The sequence below is a fragment of the Salvia splendens genome, chromosome 6 (genome assembly GCF_004379255.2).
Source record: "Salvia splendens isolate huo1 chromosome 6, SspV2, whole genome shotgun sequence".
In the NCBI taxonomy this organism is placed as follows: domain Eukaryota; kingdom Viridiplantae; phylum Streptophyta; class Magnoliopsida; order Lamiales; family Lamiaceae; genus Salvia; species Salvia splendens.
Window position 1 is genome coordinate 31,439,692 of NC_056037.1, and position 20,605 is coordinate 31,460,296.

Below are 20,605 nucleotides of genomic sequence, written 5' to 3' on the forward strand. Positions count from 1 at the left end.
TTTATTTTATATTTTAAATTATTATATTATTTAATTTAATACTTATAAATTATATTATTTTTTTTAGTACTCCCTCCGTCCCATAAAAATATGTGCACTTTCTGTTTTCGCCCGTCCCATAAAAATATGTGCATTCCATTTTTGGAAAGTTATATCAATTTAATGATGTAGGTCCCACTATTCACTAACTCTACTTTAATTACCATTCTTCTTCTCTCTCTTACTTTTTACCATACCATTATCTTCATCTCAATTACTTTACCAATTTTTTCTTAATTCTCGTGTCATCTCATCCGTCCCATAATTTTATGGGACGGATGGAGTATTTAATTCCGCCACCTCCATACTCGGGTTTTGGATCCGCCACTGTTGCGCAATGCCGTCGGAAGAGGCAACAAAGAACTTCAGAAGCTCCAGGAGTTTTACCCCGAGGAACAGCGGTTGGCCAGGAACGGCTCCAACGAGGTCGACATCATCACGGCCACCATGTTGGCCTATAGGCAATAATGCTATACAAACCATTCAAGCATCCCAATACTTGGTAAAAGGTATGCCATCATTCAAAGTGTAAGAGAGGCACCCAATCCCCTCCGGCTCCTCTAGCAAAAAGGTCGAGGTCACTATCCGACTTCGGTGAGGACGAGGTGGCAAGCCAGCTTGTCGGAGCTCGCTTGGATAGCTCCCCGATGACGTCAATCGGGTTCCTTTGTGCCACTGGTTCCCTTAGCTCTGCTCCGCTCCCTTGGAGCTATATAAGTGAGCTATGGCAAGTTGGTGCACACCTTTTTGCTAGAGGAGCCGGAGGAGGATTAGGGGTCTCCCTTCCACTTTGAAAGGTAACATACCTTCTTCCAAGTGTTGAGATATTTGAATGTTTTGTGTAGCATTGTTGCCTTTAGGCCGACATGGCGACAGTGATCATGTCGACCTCGTTGGAGCCGCGCTTTTGGCTGACCGCTATTTCGACGGCATACTCTCATTGCACTCCACTGTTCCCTCCGGTCAGTTGGCATCAAAGATATCAGCATGTGGCCCCAGAACTTCCCCCAGTTTGGTTCGTGCTGACCGCTGAATCTTGGGACACCGTGATATATGCCTCGAACATCTTCTCCATCTCGGTGGAGTGTACGGAGTGCGGATATTGCCCTCCGGAAGTTGGGACAACGGTTGTGTTGAGCCGTATTCGGGTGTCCACCTGTATCGCCCATTGGAGGCATTTTGCATGTCCGCCGAGTAAGGTCGGTAGCTCGGAACCGAGTCTTGGATAGGGGGAGGAGGCGAGAAATTCGTATCCGGCGAGGCGGATGACGAATAGCCGAACCAATCGTGGTTCCATCCGCCGGAGCGGAAGGGTATTCGCCGGCATGTTTGCTAGAGAGAGAGAGTGAGATTTTGAAAATGAGATAGAGAGTTGTGTGTGGTGTGATTTTTTAGGGGTGAAATAAGGGGTATTTATAGATTAAAATGTGAATTTTGGGTAAAAAAATTGAAAAACTAAATTAATAGGAGGAAAAAAGGATATATATTTTATTGTAAAGTGAAATTTTTTTTTTATTTAAGTCCGATTTTTCAAATTATTTGAATTTTTTGTTTAGAAAAATATATTACAACGGCTAGGCGGCGGGTCTTGGCGTCCGGAAGAGCATCTCATTGCAGATTCTCTACAGAAAGTTGACAAGTAGTGCCTTGAAAAGGTTAGACAAATTTAGGAAACTCACATCTCCTGTTCCCAAACAACGTGTCATGCCTTAAGCTACAGTTCACACACAAGTAAGCCTAACAGTATTTAGATGATTGATTTTTTTATATATATTTACAGGGTTTCATGATCGATTTGAGGTCAAAAGCGCAAAGTCATACACGACGAAACTTCACCCCAAGAGCATAGTAAAGGCAACTGCGACGTGGAGTTGCCTTTACAGAACATGCATTAACATACCAAGGAGTTGCATCATCAATACAATTTTGTGACAATTTTGGTTATTGCCATTGTTCTGTTCCGACAACCTACCACCATTAAGGTTAATCTTGTCATTCAGCCTAAATCGAAACAGATTTGGAAAGCGGGTAATTTCCAACCCGACCCGCTATCCGACGGAATCAGGAAACGGGATGGGATCGGGGTCCGGGTAGTGAAGCCCACGGTTCGTAAACCGGCCGTTCCGTGAGGCTATTTCACGGTTATTTCACGGTTCCGGCTCCAAAACCGGCGGTTCCAGTTTTCGGACGGTTCTCGCGGTTCCGGTTCGGTTTTGACAGTTTTTTTTTTGTTATGTAATTTGAAATTTTGGACTTATACAATAAATTGGAACAAGACAATGGATAATTCAAATTGAAAATAAGACGAATAAGGTGAAAATCATACAAATTTTATTGAATTTGAGTTGTAACGGACAACGATACATTACAATTTACAATACATATACAACAATGTGATATAATTTACAAGTGTCTTCATAACATAAATAAAAAAACATGAAATGGGGGAAAAAGAAAAAAATTGAAAAGGGCTTGGGCTCAACTTAAACTTTCAAAGTTAAACTTTTCAAATTTAAGTTGAGTTGCCTACGTATCCACAATTTTATTGAGGAATCAAAGCTCACGTAGTTCTCTTACCTTGCTTATCTTTTTGGTCGGTCGTGCTCGCCATTCACCGCCCCCCAACATTGATATTGTTGAGCGCCCTCGCTTCCGACCTCGTCATCGGTGGAAAAGTCTTCACCATCACTCTCTACACGGAAGTTGAAATCCGGCTCTTGTGCTCTCATGTCCGCCTTTGCCCAATCATCAAGTAACATAGTGGCTTCCATGTTTTTTGGCGGAGAGATTGCTCATTTTGTCGTCTAGGACACAACCGCCGACACTAAAAGTTTGCTCAACGGCGACGGTGGAAGCGGGAACGGCGAAAATCTCCTTAGCCATTATCGAGAGTATCAGAAACTCTTTGTCATGTGTTCCCCACCAATCAATGACGTCAATTTGTTGAGTAGGAGGACCTGGTGAGTGGTGTTATACCGCATTTCATATTCCGCGTAGAGAGCACGAAGTACATTATCTAACCTTAGTTTGATTTCATCAATATTCGGAAGACTTAGTTCGAAGCCTTCTCCTCTTGTCAAGCTCATTTCGCGAAGTTGAGAAAAATCCAAATCGTGCAAACAACCATAGTACATGTCTAAAATTTTATGAACACTATGCAAGTTCCACTTTGGATCCAAGCATTTTGCAATAAAAAACACATTTGGAATATGAGCAAAATATTTCAACCATTTTTCAACCATATAAAACAAAATAGCCTTCAACTCTATGAATTGAGTATTTTTTACACATGTCTTAAAACCAATTGCCACATACATGCAATGCCCCATAACGCGCACAAAAGTAGGATAAACACCGGATAACTCAACAGTGGCATTTTTGAAAGCTTGGAATAATCGAAACAAATCCATGTTGTGGTCCCAACAAGAGGGTATCAAAAGCAAATAAGAAGGAACATGCGGGCAAGTTCTAAAAAAATCACATAAATATTCAATGTGGTTCAAGGTCGACTCCAACATATCGTACGTCGAGTTCCAACGAGTAGAAACATCCAAACGAAAATTGGTGTACATGCACTGCTTGCTATGACAATATTTCTTCCAAGTTCTACCAATAGGAGCTTTGTTATGAATCAACTTAACAGCAGTTCTAATAGGATCAACATACTTTTGCCACAAGTACAGAGCCTTTGTCCTAGCGGCAATGAGCTTAGACATTATTGTAAGAGGTGCCGAGTTCGAGCCCTCTTGACTTTAATTGTAATTTCCTCCTTTCTATAGGAGTTTTTTTGTAATCTCCTCCTTAATATAGGAGTTTCTTTTTAAAAAAAAACATACTTTTGCCACAAATCGATCGCATCTTGAACACACAAATTCAAAATATGAGCAATACATCACACATGAAAATATTTGCCATCAATAACAGGAGAACATGCACGGATGAGTTCATCTATACTAGCAGTGTTAGCGCTTGCATTATCAAAACCAATAGAAAAAAATTTATTGATCAATTGAAAATCATTCAAAACTTGAATGATCAATTGGGCAATTGTTCGTGTAGTGTGTGGTGCGGGAAATTCCCGAAATGCAATCAAACGTTTGTTTAAAGTCCAACTGTGATCAACGAAATGCATAGTGATGCCCATATATGAATTTTTGCAAAAACAATCAGTCCACACATCAGAGCAAATTGAAATTTTATGACCCAAAGTTAACAATAAACGTACCTAATTGCGCCTTCTTTTCCAAGCATTGTCTAACAACAGCTCGAGTCATAGAAGTTCGACTAAATTTTCTTGCAGCGGCATTATAAACTTGTGGCATACTCGACTCAAACTCATCGTTATCAAAAGCATTGAACGGAAAATATTTCATCACAGCAAATCTAGACATCACATTAAGAGCATTTTTGTGATCATATTTTAAAAGAGTATTGCTACACATACCTGATGTTTGGTATGAACCCGTCCCACTCCCGGTCTGGACTCCATGTTGAAAGTTGAGTTGAGTTTGGGTTGGAGCGATACCAAACTCGACCGGATGCGCTTTCTCCATGTGACGGGAAAATGTACCATATCCTCAACCCTTTCGTAATGTGTATACGTTTTCGCAATAGTTGCAATATACATTATAAATGTCCGGATCAGTACTATCTCGTACATTCTTGAAATGTTTCACCATGATGTTTGAGGTTAAAGACCTTTCAATTAGTTTAGAAGGTTGAGGAGGGTGTCCACGACCACGACGACTTCTTGTCCTTGGTGGTGGTGGGGGTGGCATCAACAACAAGAAATGCCACCCCCACCACCACCAAGGACAAGAAGTCGTCGTGGTCGTGGTCGTGGACACCCTCCTAAACCAATTGAAAGGTCTTTAACCTCAAACATCATAGTGAAACATTTCAAGAAGATACGAGATAGTATCGATCCGAACATTTATAATGTGTATTACAACTATTGCGAAAACGTATACACATTACGAAAGGCTGGAGGATATGGTACATTTTCCCGTCACATGGAGAAAGCGCATCCAGTCGAGTTTAGTATCGCTACAACCCAAACTCAACTCAACTTTCAACATGGAGTCGAGACCGAGAGTGGGACGGGTTCATCCCAAACATCAGGTATGTGTAGCAATACTCTTTTAAAATATGATCACAAAAATGCTCTTAATGTGATGTCTAGATTTGCTGTGATGAAACATATTCCGTTCAATGCTTTTGATAACGATGTATTTTAGTCGAGTATGCCACAAGTTTATAATGCCGCTGCTAGAAAATTGAGTCGAACTTCTATGACTCGAGCTGTTGTTATACAATGCTTGGAAAAGAATGCGCAATTAGGTACGTTTATTGTTAACTTGGGTCATAAAGTTTCGATTTGCTATGATGTGTGGACTGATTGTTTTTGCAAAAATTCATATATGGGCATCACTAGGCATTTCGTTGATCACAGTTGGACTTTAAACAAACGTTTGATTGCATTTCGGGAATTTCCCGCACCACACATTGCGCAAGCAATTCATCAATTGATCATTCAAGTTTTGAATGAATTTCAATTGATCAATAAAATTTTTTCTGTTGGTTTTGATAATGCAAGCGCTAACACTGCTAGTATAGATGAACTCATCAGTGCATGTTCTCCTGTTATTGATGGCCAGTATTTTCATGTGCGATGTTTTGCTCATATTTTGAATTTGTGTGTTCAAGATGCGATCAATTTGTACCAAAAGTATGTTGATCCTATTAGAACTGCTGTTAAGTTGATTCATAACAAAGCTCCTATTGGTAGAGCTTGGAAGAAATATTGTCATAGCAAGCAGTGCAAGTACACCAATTTTCGTTTGGATGTTTCAACTCGTTGGAACTCGACGTACGATATGTTGAGTCGACCTTGAACCACATTGAATATTTATGTGATTTTTTTAGAACTTGCCCGCATATTCCTTCTTATTTGCTTTTGATACCCTCTTGTTGGGACCACAACATGGATTTGTTTCGATTATTCCAAGCCTTCAAAAATGCCACTGTTGAGTTATCCGGTGTTTATTATCCTACTTCTGTGCTCGTTTTGGAGCATTGCATGTATGTGGCAATTGGTTTTAAGACATGTGTGAAAAATACTCAATTCATAGAGTTGAAGGCTATTTTGTTTTATATGGTTGAAATATTTTGCGCGTATTCCAAATGTGTTTTTGATTGCAAAATGCTTGGATCCAAAGTGGAACTTGCATGGTGTTCATAAAATTTTAGACATGTACTATGGTTGTTTGCACGATTTGAATTTTTCTTAACTTCGCGAAATGGGCTTGACAAGAGGAGAAGGCTTCGAACTAAGTCTTCCGAATGTTGATGAAATCAAACTAAGGTTAGATAGTGCACTTCGTGCTCTCTACGCGGAATATGAAATGCGGTATAACACCACTCACCAGGTACGTGCACCTCCTTGTCCTTCTACATTTGATTTTGGTGGAGGGAACTATAGCAATGTCATGATTGATTTATACGGTGCTACAACCAATAGGACTAGAGCTACTAGTGAGTTAGATATATATGTGGAATCGCGCTCTATTTTTCAAGATGCAGGTCCTCCTACTCAACAAATTGACGTCCTTGATTGGTGGGGAACACATGACAAAGAGTTTCTGATACTCTCGATAATGGCTAAGGAGATTTTTGCCGTTCCCGCTTCCACCGTTGCCGTTGAGCAAACTTTTAGTGTCGGCGGTTGTGTCCTAGACGACAAAATGAGCAATCTCTCCGCCAAAAAACATGGAAGCCACTATGTTACTTGATGATTGGGCAAAGGCGGACATGAGAGCACAAGAGCCGGATTTCAACTTCCGTGTAGAGAGTGATGGTGAAGACTTTTCCACCGATGACGAGGTCGGAAGCGAGCACGCTCAACAATATCAATGACGGGGGGCGGTGAATGGCGAGCACGACCGACTAAAAAGGTAAGCAAGGTAAGAGAACTACTTGGGCTTTGATTCCTCAATAAAATTGTGGATACGCAGGCAACTCAACTTAAATTTGAAAAGTTTAACTTTGAAAGTTTAAGTTGAGCTCAAGCCCTTTTCAATTTTTTCCTTTTTCCCCCATTTCATGTTTTTTTTATTTATGTTCTGACGACACTTGTAAATTATATCACATTGTTGTATATGTATTGTAAATTGTAATGTATCGTTGTCCGTTACAACTCAAATTCAATAAAATTGATATGATTTTCACCTTATTCGTCTTATTTCAATTTGAATTATCCATTGTCTTGTTCCAATTTATTGTATAAGTCCAAAATTCCAAATTACATAACAAAAAAACCCGTCAAATCCGTCAAAACCGAACCGGAACCGCAAGAACCGTCCGAAAACTGGCGGTTCGGAACCGAAACCGGAACCGCAGGTTTTGGAACCGGAACCGTGAAATAGCCTCACGGTTCGGTTCCGGTTCCACATTTCTTGAAACCGGAACCGCCGGTTTACGAACCGTGGGCATCACTATGAAACATCCCATCGGCTCTGCAACGTGCCAGCCTTGTGTTCCGCACTAGAACCGGAAAACCGCCGGTTCCTGTCAAAAAAAGCCTGAAAAAGCTGCCAACGGCTGACGCCTCGGATACCTAGCCGGAAACGTGCCGATTAATCAGCGGTTTGGCGACGGTTTCGGTTCGTAAAATCTTAAACCGGAACCGGCTCGCGGTTCCAAATATGACGGTTCCTGTTCGTAAAAATTGTCACGGTTCCGCGGTTAACCGCCGGAACCGGAAACCGTGGGCATGTCTAGGTCAGGGTATACCCGTTAGTCCCGATATACCCGATATTTATATAAATATTTTGAAATTTTTTATTTTTAATTTTAAGTGAACACAATTTCTTCTATTATACCAGTTAGCATAAAGATTTGCAAAACTTTTTAATGGAGGATTTGGCATAAAGAATCATCAATACCACTATACCAGATAGCCACCAAAATTAAAGTTCAAACATGTTTTCAAATCTGAATAATTGATTTACCATGAATAGACGTTCTTAGTCATTTCTTCCATCTCTTTCTTGCAATACGTGAAAATTGTATTTCAAAGTGTTTGGATAATATAGATCGACCTCATAGAAAACTTAAATCATTTTCCTACTGTAAAACAATACTCATTCAGTTATTGAAGTGTTAGTATATGAAAAAATAAGATTAAAAAAAATTGTTCCGGGTCGGGTACCCACGGTGTTGGGTGCTGCGGGATACCCGACTCAGTGCGGACAGGTATCGGGACTGCCATTTTGTCCGAAACGGGTAGCGGGTACCCGTTTCGACACCCCTAACTGTAAGTTCTCTAAAGTCCAAAGCCCCTCCACGGGATGTATGAAACAAAAGAATTGAGAAAGCAAAGATCAGTAAACAAAGGAATAAGAAAAAGATCAATCACTTATCAATTAGCATAGTAAACTTCAGAAAGGTACTTGGGTCTCTTAACACCTTCTAGAAGTAGAACATGTTTTTTAAAAAGGCTTTTTGGCAAACCTATAGCTTACTGGAAATATTCAGTAAGACAGTAACAACAAGCAATCAACAAAAAAAGCAAAACGAGAATGTCAAGACTTACTTGTGTCTCATTGTCATCGGAGTTTAACCTCTTGTGGTAGGCATCAACAAAACACCCTCTTTCACTTTCAGGAATAAGATCTCTAAATGGCTCCCATGCTACAACAAGATTAGTTTGAACCCATTTTAGAACTCCAGATAAACCAAACATCATATACAGATAGCATCTCTTTTTGTATTAACACAAGTTTAGTGGAAGAACACTGAAATAAAAAGCTCGATAAGCAGCCCACTGCTCATCAAGACTGATTAGGGACAAATATAAATGGGGAAATTGATCATAGGTTGTATTTCATTTTTCAAGCATATAATTAGTGCTCATCTAATAAAACTTGGGTCCTATGTACTCATGCAGCACCCATGCTGATCCAGTGCTAAATCAGTGGATGAAATCAGAGGAAACAGGCGTAGTGGATTTTGAAGGTAGCCTATACAATTTACCCATTAGCGACAAAACTACTTTCAAGCCAAATGGATTTGGAGTTGGTCTATATTCTTTACCCATTACTGAATAAACTACTTACAAGCCAAATACATATGAGCGCAGCTAGTCACTACAGCCAATTTCATCATCAGTTTCCAGATATATTGAGAAATCCCAGATATAGTCTGATCATGTCATCAAATAACCTTTTGGCTTCTGATATGAGAATTTCAAATTTCTAGCCATCTACTCCAAATAAGCACCAACGCAACCTTGTATTCCACAAACAAAAAGAGTCTCTAACAAGTATATGAGCTATTAAGGATTCTCCCAACAATTAAAACTTTATAGGTTAGAATGGTCTGCAAAATTAGTGCCTGACTCTAGAGCCATTTCAATCAGAAGAATTTCTATAACAGAAAAGTCTTATGGGCTCAAAAAAAAAAATTCTCAATTATATTATCTTCCTTCAAAACTCCACCTAGTGATAAAGTATGCCATTCAAAAATGCAAGCCAATAGTCAGCAGTTGTACCCTCAAAGTGATACCTAAAAATACACTATCACACTGCTACGCCATGACCTAAGTTAGGAACTTACACACGAGACGTTCACGTGCATTTGATACAAACATAAATCTTATAGGAGTAGTAGTTACAACACAAGAGCTAAGCAAGTACACATGATGTAGAGGTAACAAAAACTCACATGCTCTTCCGGACTGTTCATAATGAACTGTGTGAATGTCCGAAACCTTTAGAAAACCAGTGTCGAATGGGAATGGCTCTATATCCGCATAAAGGCTTGTATTTACTACAGGAGACACATTCCATAATTTCTGAGATTACTAGCCAATCACTGTTACAGTGATCAAAATTACAACTTCGACTGAGCACAACTAGATTTCTTCTTTTCCCTGCACACACGCTTCACAAAATCAACCAACCAATATGGGCAAGAATCCACTGACAATTTAAAGACAGCCATTTGGAAGTAAATACTCTGAAGATAAAGATTCTCCGATCAACCAATTTATCCATTAAATAAGCGAAAACATTAAAATAGGAGGCAGGGTAGCAAAAGGTTAAAATCATCTTCTAAAACCTAGATAACAGAATGCAAAACTCAAGACGACCGAAATAGCCGTATCTAACGGATTCATAAACATATTACGACCATTGATGGAGAAATCAAAGCCATTCTTTGGGTTATCTATTTCTGGGGACAACCCATTTATTGATCCAATTTCGCCCCTAAGAATCAGTTTTTTTCGTTGAATTTTACAATGATCACAAGGAAAAGGCAGTGAGGAGAGAGAGAGACCTGGAGTTTTGGTATTATTGATCGGAGATAGAGTGTAAGGGGATGATGAGTGAGGGAGGGGAATGAGAGATGAATAGGGGTGTTGGAAGGTATAACGGTAACATCAAAGTTCATGCTGAATATACTGATGAAATTCAAATGCGGTTTCGACTCACCAATAAAAATTTATAGCGATTCCGTTCAAAATGTTTTTTTTGTCATTATCTACAGCTACTTGTTTTTTACTTAATAAATCTATAAGTAGATTACTTTTTGTGTTTATGACATGAGAATGTACCTAGCTTAGGATATCATGTGATGGGTTAAATCAGGATACGCAACAGTCTGTTAAGGGGGAGGCTTTAACCCGGATTCGAACTCAAACTCATTGCAGCAAGATCTGTCTCTCCATTGCCAACTGCGCTGCCCCTGCGGACTCATTTAAAAGTTACTCCTAATTAAGTATAATTGAGGTTATTGTTTTATCAAAACAGTTGCAGTGGAGTGGTAAAAGGGTCCGGCTTATATCAAAGAGGTACAAGGTGAGTTAGGCTTATACTCCCTTGTCCGTCAATGAGAGTCTTATTCCTTGGCGGCGCACGAGTTTTAAAAAATGTTAAGAAAGTGGGTGGAAAAGAGTCAATGAAATAAAGGTCACACTTGTATATATTAGTTTTAAAATTGAATCGTGACTCCTATTCGTGGACGGACCAATGGACGGACCAAGATAAAAAAAAAGGGGACAAGAATCAATTACAACAAAAAAGACAAACTGAATACTTCTTCTGACAAATTGCAGGTAGCTAGCGTCCTCGTTCAACTAAGAATCACTGGAGTCATTATATAATTTAAATTACTCCGTTATCAAAGAAACTTGTCGTTGTGGTCTTGCACTGAATCAGTGTTTTAAAAATCGGACCGGCCGGTTCGACCGGTCCAATCGCGAACCGGCAAGCAATCCAGTCCGATTCACCCCTAGAAACCGCCAAAATGTTAAACCGCTGCTGATTGGTTCAACCGTGAACCGGAAACCGATTTTTTACTTTACAAAATACTTGCGCACGAGTTTTAAAAATGTTAAGAAAATGGGTGGAAAAGAGTCAATGAAATATAGGTCACACTTGTATATATTAGTTTTAAAATTGAATCGTGACTCCTATTCGTGGACGGACCAAGATAAAAAAAGGAACAAGAATCAATTACAACAAAAAAGACAAACTGAATACTTCTTCTGACAAATTGCAGGTAGATAGCCTCCTCGTTCAGTTAATAATCACTGGAATCATTATATAATTTAAATTACTCCTTTATCAAAGAAACTTGTCGCCGTGGTCTTGCACTGAATCAATGTTTTAAAAATCGGACCGGCCGGTTCGACCGGTCCAACCGCGAACCGGCAAGCAATCCGGTCCGGTTCACCCCTAGAAACCGCCAAAATGTTAAACCGTTGTTGATTGGTTCAACCGTGAACCGGAAACCGTTTTTTTACTTTACAGAATACTTGCGCACGAGTTTTAAAAAATGTTAATAAAGTGGGTGGAAAAGAGTCAATGAAATATAGGTCACACTTGTATATATTAGTTTTAAAATTGAATCGTGACTCCTATTCGTGGACAGACCAAGATAAAAAAAAAGGGACAAGAATCAATTACAACAAATAAGACAAACTGAATACTTCTTCTGACAAATTGCAGGTAGCTAGCCTCCTCGTTCAACTAAGAATCACTGGAGTCATTATATAATTTAAATTCCTCCTTTATCAAAGAAACTTGTCGCCGTGGTCTTGCACTGAATCAGTGTTTTAAAAATCGGACCGACCGGTTCGACCGGTTCAACCGCGAACCGGCAAGCAATTCGGTCCGGTTCACCCCTAGAAACCACCAAAATGTTAAACCGTTGCTGATTGGTTCAACCGTGAACCGGAAACCGTTTTTTTACTTTACAGAATACTTGCGCACGAGTTTTAAAAAATGTTAATAAAGTGGGTGGAAAAGAGTCAATGAAATATAGGTCACACTTGTATATATTAGTTTTAAAATTGAATCGTGACTCCTATTCGTGGACAGACCAAGATAAAAAAAAGGGACAAGAATCAATTACAACAAATAAGACAAACTGAATACTTCTTCTGACAAATTGCAGGTAGCTAGCCTCCTCGTTCAACTAAGAATCACTGGAGTCATTATATAATTTAAATTACTCCTTTATCAAAGAAACTTGTCGCCGTGGTCTTGCACTGAATCAGTGTTTTAAAAATCGGACCGGCCGGTTCGACCGGTTCAACCGCGAACCGGCAAGCAATCCGGTCCGGTTCACCCCTAGAAACCGCCAAAATGTTAAACCGTTGTTGATTGGTTCAACCGTGAACCGGAAACCGATTTTTTACTTTACAGAATACTTGCGCACGAGTTTTAAAAAATGTTAAGAAAGTGGGTGGAAAAGAGTCAATGAAATATAGGTCACACTTGTATATATTAGTTTTAAAATTGAATCGTGACTCCTATTCGTGGACGGACCAAGATAAAAAAAGGAACAAGAATCAATTACAACAAAAAAGACAAACTGAATACTTCTTCTGACAAATTGCAGGTAGATAGCCTCCTTGTTCAATTAAGAATCACTGGAGTCATTATATAATTTAAATTACTCCATTATCAAAGAAACTTGTCGCCGTGGTCTTGCACTGAATCAGTGTTTTAAAAATCGGACCGGCCAGTTCGACCGGTCCAACCACGAACCGGCAAGCAATCCGGTCCGGTTCACCCCTAGAAACCGCCAAAATGTTAAACCGTTGTTGATTGGTTCAACCGTGAACCGGAAACCGATTTTTTACTTTACAGAATACTTGCGCACGAGTTTTAAAAAATGTTAAGAAAGTGGGTGGAAAAGAGTCAATGAAATATAGGTCACACTTGTATATATTAGTTTTAAAATTGAATCGTGACTCCTATTCGTGGACGGACCAAGATAAAAAAAAAGGGACAAGAATCAATTACAACAAAAAAGACAAACTGAATACTTCTTCTGACAAATTGCAGGTAGCTAGCCTCCTCGTTCAACTAAGAATCACTGGAGTCATTATATAATTTAAATTACTCCTTTATCAAAGAAACTTGTCGTCGTGGTCTTGCACTGAATCAGTGTTTTAAAAATCGGACCGGTCGGTTCGACCGGTCCAACCGCGAACCGGCAAGCAATCCGGTCCGGTTCACCCCTAGAAACCGCCAAAATGTTAAACCGCTGCTGATTGGTTCAACCGTGAACCGAAAACCGATTTTTTACTTTACAAAATACTTTTTCAAAATTTGTTGTTAGCAAGACTTGAACCCATGACCTCTTCTCCATATACCAACACTTTTACCACTCCACCATATGACCATTTTGAAATAATATGAACATTAATTATTCTTATACACTAAAAATGATATTTTTAATCCACATAAAATAATAATTCATTTTGATTTTATATTATTTTAAGAAAGTGTTAATTATAATATATTTTTTAATTATGTTTTAATAACCACTAGATTTTTACAATATATGAGTTTGTAATTACACATAAATTTAATATGTTTTATATGTAAATACAATTTATTATTACTTAATATTAATATTTTTCTTGTACTATATATTTAATTTATATACATGTTATTAATATTTTTACATAAAATAACTAATTATTCATGTTTAATTATTACTTAATAGTATAATATTATTTTGTTCAATACACTTTTTTTAGTTACAATGAAATTTATCTATTTATATATAAAATATTAAATTTTTTATCTACAATAACTAATGAATCATATATTTATTTTTATTTTCCAACAAAAATATTTATGAAATTTATTCATTTACTACTAAATTTTAATATTTATATTACAACTAAAATATAAAGTTAATATTTTTTTATATATTATTAATTATATGTAAATTTAATATATTTTGTATATTGTATACTTAATTATATGTATTTGCAACAGTAAAACGGTTCGACTAGTGATTGAACCGGTTGGACAGGTTGAACCATGAACCAGTAGCTTTGCCGGTTCTCCGACCGGTCCGGTTTTTAAAACATTGCACTGAATCATCTTCTACTTGAATTATAAACCAATTATAAATTAAATACTACTCCTAGTAAAATATTGTTGGAGTAATAAAATATCAATTCTTCAACTTAACTTAAAGCTGCGCGAGCTGCATGTGGAATTGGTTCATTCCCAGTAATATTTTATTGTTTCATGATTCATTGCTTCTTTAGTGTTCCCACGTAATGTGCATTCAAGATTCGTTGCTTCTTTTGTATTCCCACATAATGTGCATTCGAGATTCGTTGCTTCTTTTGTATTCCCACATAATGTGCATTCAAGATTCGTTGCTTCTTTTGTATTCCCACATAATTTGGATTTTCAATATCTCACCACTAAATCATTCATCATTTTCTATCTACATATCTAGAGCAGATGCAACTGTCACGGGGTGATGACGTTCCAATTAGAATATGGAGTCGAAGCGACGAAGAAGCAAGAGCATTCTCAATAAGAATCACGAATGCAGATGATCATGCAACAGAGATATACAAGGACCAAGATCTCTACCTCGCAGCCAAGAATGGCAATCTTGATGAATTCACAGCACTTCTCCAACAAATTTCCACATCAAACCACATCAACTTTCATGATATCTTAACTAGATCCACTCCTATTGGAAACACATTCCTTCATGTAGCAGCCAAGCATGGCAGGCTTAACATAGCCAACTTCATAGCTGCAACCCAACCCTACCTGGCCTTGTCCAACAATTTCTATGGAGAAACCCCTCTGCATCTTGCTGCTAAATCCGGACAGGTATCAATGGTGGAAGCCTTGGTCAGAGTCCATCTGCACCACCAACTTGACGACGAAGAAGCCACTCTTCTACGCGCGAAGAACAAGAGAGGCAACACTGCATTGCATGAAGCTTTGTTGAGCTTCCTGGAGAATAAGAGAGGGAAAGCATCCCTTCATGGATCCTGGATTAAGATTTCTGAATGTTTGATTCTCAACGATCCTCATCTATCGTATTGTACCAACAAGGATGAAGAATCTACCTTGTATTTGGCTGCAAAAGCCGGTCTTAAAGATTGTGTATCTTTGATTCTTCGTCTCTTGCCAGATCAAGAATGCTTGAATGACCACTTCAAGAAGAAATCTCCTATTGAAGCAGCAATCCAGGGGAATCACAAAGGTATGTATGTATGTATGTATGTGTTTCAGAATCTAGTGCAATTTGGGGTTTATAGATCAAATCATCAAATGTGATGTGTCTCCTAATAAGCTAGTTTTTTGGAATGAGGTTTCGTGTTTGGTATGTAACAGTAAAATGTTGTGACAAATATTCTCTTCATGCAATCCGTATAAGGAGTTATGTTTTCTTCATAACATACAGATGTTTTAGAAGCAATGCTTGACGCGAACCGGAGCCTCTTCCATCTAAGAGACGAAAACGGCAGAAATCCTCTTCACCACGCGGCCGATTATGGCTACCTCGAAGGCGTGAATCTGCTGCGCATCCGCTTCCCTGAAATGGCAACTCAGAGAGACAAAAGTGGCTCATTCCCAATCCTTGTAGCCTCAAGTGAAGGCCATGTGGACGTCGTCGAGGTTATGCTTCAGGACCTGCCCGATCCAGCCGAGGTGCTCGACACAGATGGGCGAAACATCCTGCACCTCGCGGCCAGGCACGGGAGGACTAATGTGGTCCGTTCTGTTCTCATGAACCGCCATCTCTGCGAGCTCATAAACATGACAGATGAGGCCGGGAACACTCCCCTGCATCTGGCCACCAGACACTGGCACCCCATGGTGGTCAGAGACTTCACCTGGGACAAGAGAGTCAACGTCGCCATAATCAACGACGACGGGATGACAGCTCTCGACGTCGCCGAGTACCACATGCAGCTCAAGGATTTCCAGAACATCCAGGTACACTATAGAAAATAGAATGTGGAAAATAAAAAAAATTAGGGCAGAAAATAAAATACTGGAAAAATTGTAAAGACTAGTTTCAGTTTTCTGTGGGATAGTTACATTGCACTGACAGTGTATCTGTTTCAGTACCTGACTTGGACTGCACTGATGGCAGCCAGCACGCCACGGGCACTGACAGGCAACACCTTAGGCACAACCAAGACGCACCGGATAGACGCGTTCGAGCGCCAGGTGAACTTCCTCCTGCTCGTGTCAATACTAATAGCCACGGTGACGTACGCAGCAGGGTTCACGGTGCCGGGAGGGTACAACAGCTCGGACGACGACCACAACAACACGCCGGGGCTGGCGACGATGCTGAGGCACATGGCGTTCCAGGTGTTCGTCCTGACGGATGTGCTGGCCATGTACAGCGCCCTCACGGCCGCGGTGGTGCTCGGGTGGGCACTGTCGTTCGACTTCGTGCTGGTGGTGAAGGCTCTGCATCTGGCGCTGCCGCTCTTCGGGGGAGCTCTGATGATGATGTGCATCGCCTTCACTGCGGGGATATACCTGGTTGTGCACGATGTTTGGTGGCTCAGAACAGGTGTGTTGATCATGGGGATACATTTTGTCATCAAATTGGTGCTGCTTGGCCTTCCTTTGTGCTTCCCAGTTTCTTCGCCTAATTTGTTCTTGCGCTACATTTCCTACTATCCTTTCTATTTCTTGGTATTACTAAATACCTAACATCTTGGATATTTCACTCACTTGTTGTAGCTGTAGTAGTAGTAGTATTATCATCTTAATTTTCTCCTCATTTACCTATGTTTCCAATTTGAATATTGAAATGCAACCTTTGCCCAACCACAATTCTAATCTATTCATTGCTCTGTGGTGTCATCGGATTCTAGTTCGAAACAATTGATTTTGTTAGGTTTCTCACGCATCTACTTACAATCGGTTAATGATTAGCCTTTCACAATTCCTTTTCAGGACCAAATCTGACTACTTTATTTTGTTATAAAATGGAGTAGTCAATATTTATAATTGACGATCAAGTGAATGATTTTGGACTGAACTATATAATCAGTAACGAATTTGACAGACGGCAATGATAGTATAAAAAATAGTAATTGTTATTTATTCAAAATTTTCTAGATAAAATTGAAATAAAAATAATTCGGACTACGATATTTTTGTCTAGTGATCCACAGTTTTGTTGGTTTATCTGGGCGACAACAGTTGGGAGAAGAATAGCCAACCAAAGACCGATTTCCGACAGCCACATACACTGGATACAGAAATAAAGGCTCACAAAAATTTCCATTTCTATTCTATATTACCATCTTTTTTTAATCATCTTTCTCACAATATCCATTTCCAAAACTCACAAAACCATTTCCAAGAACATGGAAGCCAACAACCGTATTTCCCGAATTTCCGCTCACCTCCACCCTTCAAATCCACAGGTAAACAAACTTGAATGAACTTCAATTCTACTTAAAAAAGCGGTAGTGAATTTCTAAGCTCGTGTTTGCTTGCACAGATGGCTCCGATGCTAAGTGCGGCAGAGTGCAGGGCGAAAGGCGGCGCCCCGGGCTTCAAAGTGGCGATACTGGGCGCCGCGGGAGGCATCGGCCAGCCCCTCTCCATGCTAATGAAGATGAACTCCTTAGTCTCAGTCCTGCACCTATACGACGTCGTCAACGCCCCCGGCGTCACCGCTGATATCAGCCACATGGACACCGGTGCAGTTGTGAGTTCATTTTACTAATCTAGTCACAACTCACACGCCACAGTATATTTAGCTTCGTTGAAGAAAAAAATTTGCCATGTTTGGTTGCAGGTGAGAGGGTTTCTGGGGCAGGGGCAGCTGGAGAGCGCGCTGGAAGGGGTGGATCTTGTCATCATACCTGCCGGAGTTCCGAGGAAGCCCGGGATGACTAGAGATGACCTCTTCAACATCAATGCCGGCATTGTCAGGACGCTCTGTCAAGGGATTGTCAAGAGCTGCCCTAACGCCGTTGTTAACTTGATCAGCAACCCAGTGAACTCCACCGTGCCTATTGCAGCTGAGGTCTTCAAGAATGCTGGCATCTATGATCCCAAGAAGCTCTTGGGAGTCACCATGCTTGATGTCGTCCGAGCCAACACCTTCGTGGTACGTGCTTTTTGCTTTTTAGCCTTGAATTTTTCGTTTCAAGACTAGTTTTAGGAGTTGAGCCTGTTTGTGTCGTATAGACTTGGTAAATATCATGCCTTCAGTATATCAATTTGTTTGTCGTGTGTCGACTTGGTAAAGATCATGCTTTCAGAATATAAGATGGACAATCATCTCATGAATTATGGGCCAATTCTAATAGTTTCTATTGAGCTTATATATTTGTACTCAAATTGATTCAAAGTAGTGTATAGGCAGAAGTTTTGGGGCTTGATCCTAGAGAAGTTAGTGTTCCTGTTGTTGGTGGGCATGCAGGGGTCACAATTCTGCCCCTTCTCTCACAGGTATTCAAGATACACTTTGCTGTTTCTTTATATATTCACTCATTTCAGTTGCAGATATGCATAGATTTATGTTGAATTCGTCGTCTGTAGGTGAAACCTCCTTGTTCTTTCACACCGGAGGAGACTGAGTACTTAACAAAGCGCATTCAAGATGGCGGGACTGAAGTAGTTCAGGTAAAATCCATTGCTGTGTTTCTTAAATAAGTAAAAGAAAATAAGCCATTGAACAAAAACTGGCCACCATCATTGCAGGCAAAAGCGGGTGCAGGCTCGGCTACTCTGTCAATGGTAATGATTCTGATTCAATGTTTGAAAGAATAGGGAGAAGCAGGTAACTAACATTAGATATGAGTTAAATTTGTAGGCCTATGCAGCAGTGAAATTTGCAGATGCATGCCTTAGAGGTCTAAGGGGAGATGCTGGCATTGTTGAGTGTGCTTTTGTGGCTTCACAGGTACGTGTATCGAGCTTCATGAGATCCACTTTGTGATACAGTTGGCTGACGTGCGCTTCTCAATGATCGGTTTGCAGGTTACAGACCTCCCGTTCTTTGCAACTAAGGTGCGACTTGGGCGTGGAGGAGCTGAAGAGGTGTACCAGCTAGGACCTCTGAATGAGTATGAGAGGTAAAGAGTGTTTGTGACATGAAAAATTACTATAATGGCTTGGTAAAAACTAAATTTACTGATTGCCGGATAACTGTGGACAGGGTTGGATTGGAGAAAGCAAAGAAAGAATTGGCAGTAAGCATTCAGAAGGGAGTTTCCTTCATCAAAAAATGAAAATGGAGATAATCAACCCTATGATATTAATATAATAGCATATCAAGAATCCCTTCTTAAAGCTGTTTTTACTTTTTATATCTTGTTGCCTGATAAACTCTTTAAGATGTTTCCATGTGCAGTTTCTTTTTGTGTTATCAGTATATTTCATCTGTGTCATATACACAATAGAAGTGATTGATACAAACTCATGAATCACATAACCTCATGGTTTTTTGGTGAATGGTGTAACTATATTTACTACACTAGTGTAAAATACAAATTTAATTCGGAATATATTCTTACTTTTTGTTAGGAAAACTTGAAATCGAGAAAATTTCCCACTGTGAAAGAAAATATTCCAATATATATACCCTACCCTACAATCTCTAAATTAATCTCAAAGTTAAATTAATAAATATAATGTTCATATTGAAAATGGATATATCATACTACTATATGTTTGCTTTGCTATAAATATTTGACAAATGACCATTAACTGCACACGAATCTTGACACACGGTGAAATCATTTGGCCGGAGAACCAAATCCATTAGTTGACTATACATTAAAAATTAAATATTCTCTAATTAGTTTTTTTAATCAAGATAATCATATTAGACCATGTGCCGAATTGGGTATATAAAATATATGTGTGTCATCACGATGTGGATTTGGAAGCCCCCGAGAAATGTTGAGATAAAAAAGGAAATCATTATTGCTAAAGTTATTCCATTATCAGTGTGATCAAGTAGTTGGATCCCATTTTTGGGATAAGTACTCATTTCTCCCGGAATTATTAATTTATTATATTATTGATTCTTGATACGTTGAAATTAAATTTCCCAAACGGAAGTTCACATCTGCAGACTATGAAATAAAATAATGTGAGAAAGATGCACCAAATCACATTAGTCAGACCTATAAAATGAGCACAAATCTTATCAATTGCAAGAAACTTTAGGATTAACTCTTGAGTGGCAATACATAGTTTTTTTGTCCATTGAATTGGAAGGCAAGTTGTTCATTTCT

The 20,605-nt window shown here is 39.3% G+C and overlaps 2 protein-coding genes and 1 long non-coding RNA gene across 3 annotated transcripts; 2 read left to right on the forward strand and 1 right to left on the reverse strand.

Annotated features, from left to right (window-relative positions):
• Positions 1-8,436: 8,436 nt before the first annotated feature.
• Positions 8,437-10,492, reverse strand: LOC121810052. The gene is made up of 3 exons (XR_006052351.1): positions 10,378-10,492; positions 9,763-9,970; positions 8,437-8,730 (listed from the first exon to the last, which is right to left on the reverse strand). It is a non-coding gene; the product is annotated as an uncharacterized LOC121810052 (long non-coding RNA).
• A 4,327-nt stretch (positions 10,493-14,819) lies between these two features.
• Positions 14,820-17,352, forward strand: LOC121806702 (protein ACCELERATED CELL DEATH 6-like). The gene is made up of 4 exons (XM_042206824.1): positions 14,820-15,582; positions 15,784-16,319; positions 16,452-16,911; positions 17,301-17,352. Exons 1-4 carry the CDS (start codon positions 14,820-14,822, stop codon positions 17,339-17,341), a joined length of 1,800 nt encoding a protein of 599 aa, XP_042062758.1. The 3' UTR covers positions 17,342-17,352.
• A 272-nt stretch (positions 17,353-17,624) lies between these two features.
• Positions 17,625-19,739, forward strand: LOC121806703 (malate dehydrogenase, glyoxysomal-like). Its single transcript, XM_042206825.1, has 9 exons — positions 17,625-17,776; positions 17,854-18,063; positions 18,154-18,468; positions 18,723-18,812; positions 18,903-18,986; positions 19,065-19,100; positions 19,177-19,266; positions 19,344-19,438; positions 19,522-19,739. Exons 1-9 carry the CDS (start codon positions 17,717-17,719, stop codon positions 19,592-19,594), a joined length of 1,053 nt encoding a protein of 350 aa, XP_042062759.1. The 5' UTR covers positions 17,625-17,716; the 3' UTR covers positions 19,595-19,739.
• The last annotated feature ends 866 nt before the right edge of the window (positions 19,740-20,605 follow it).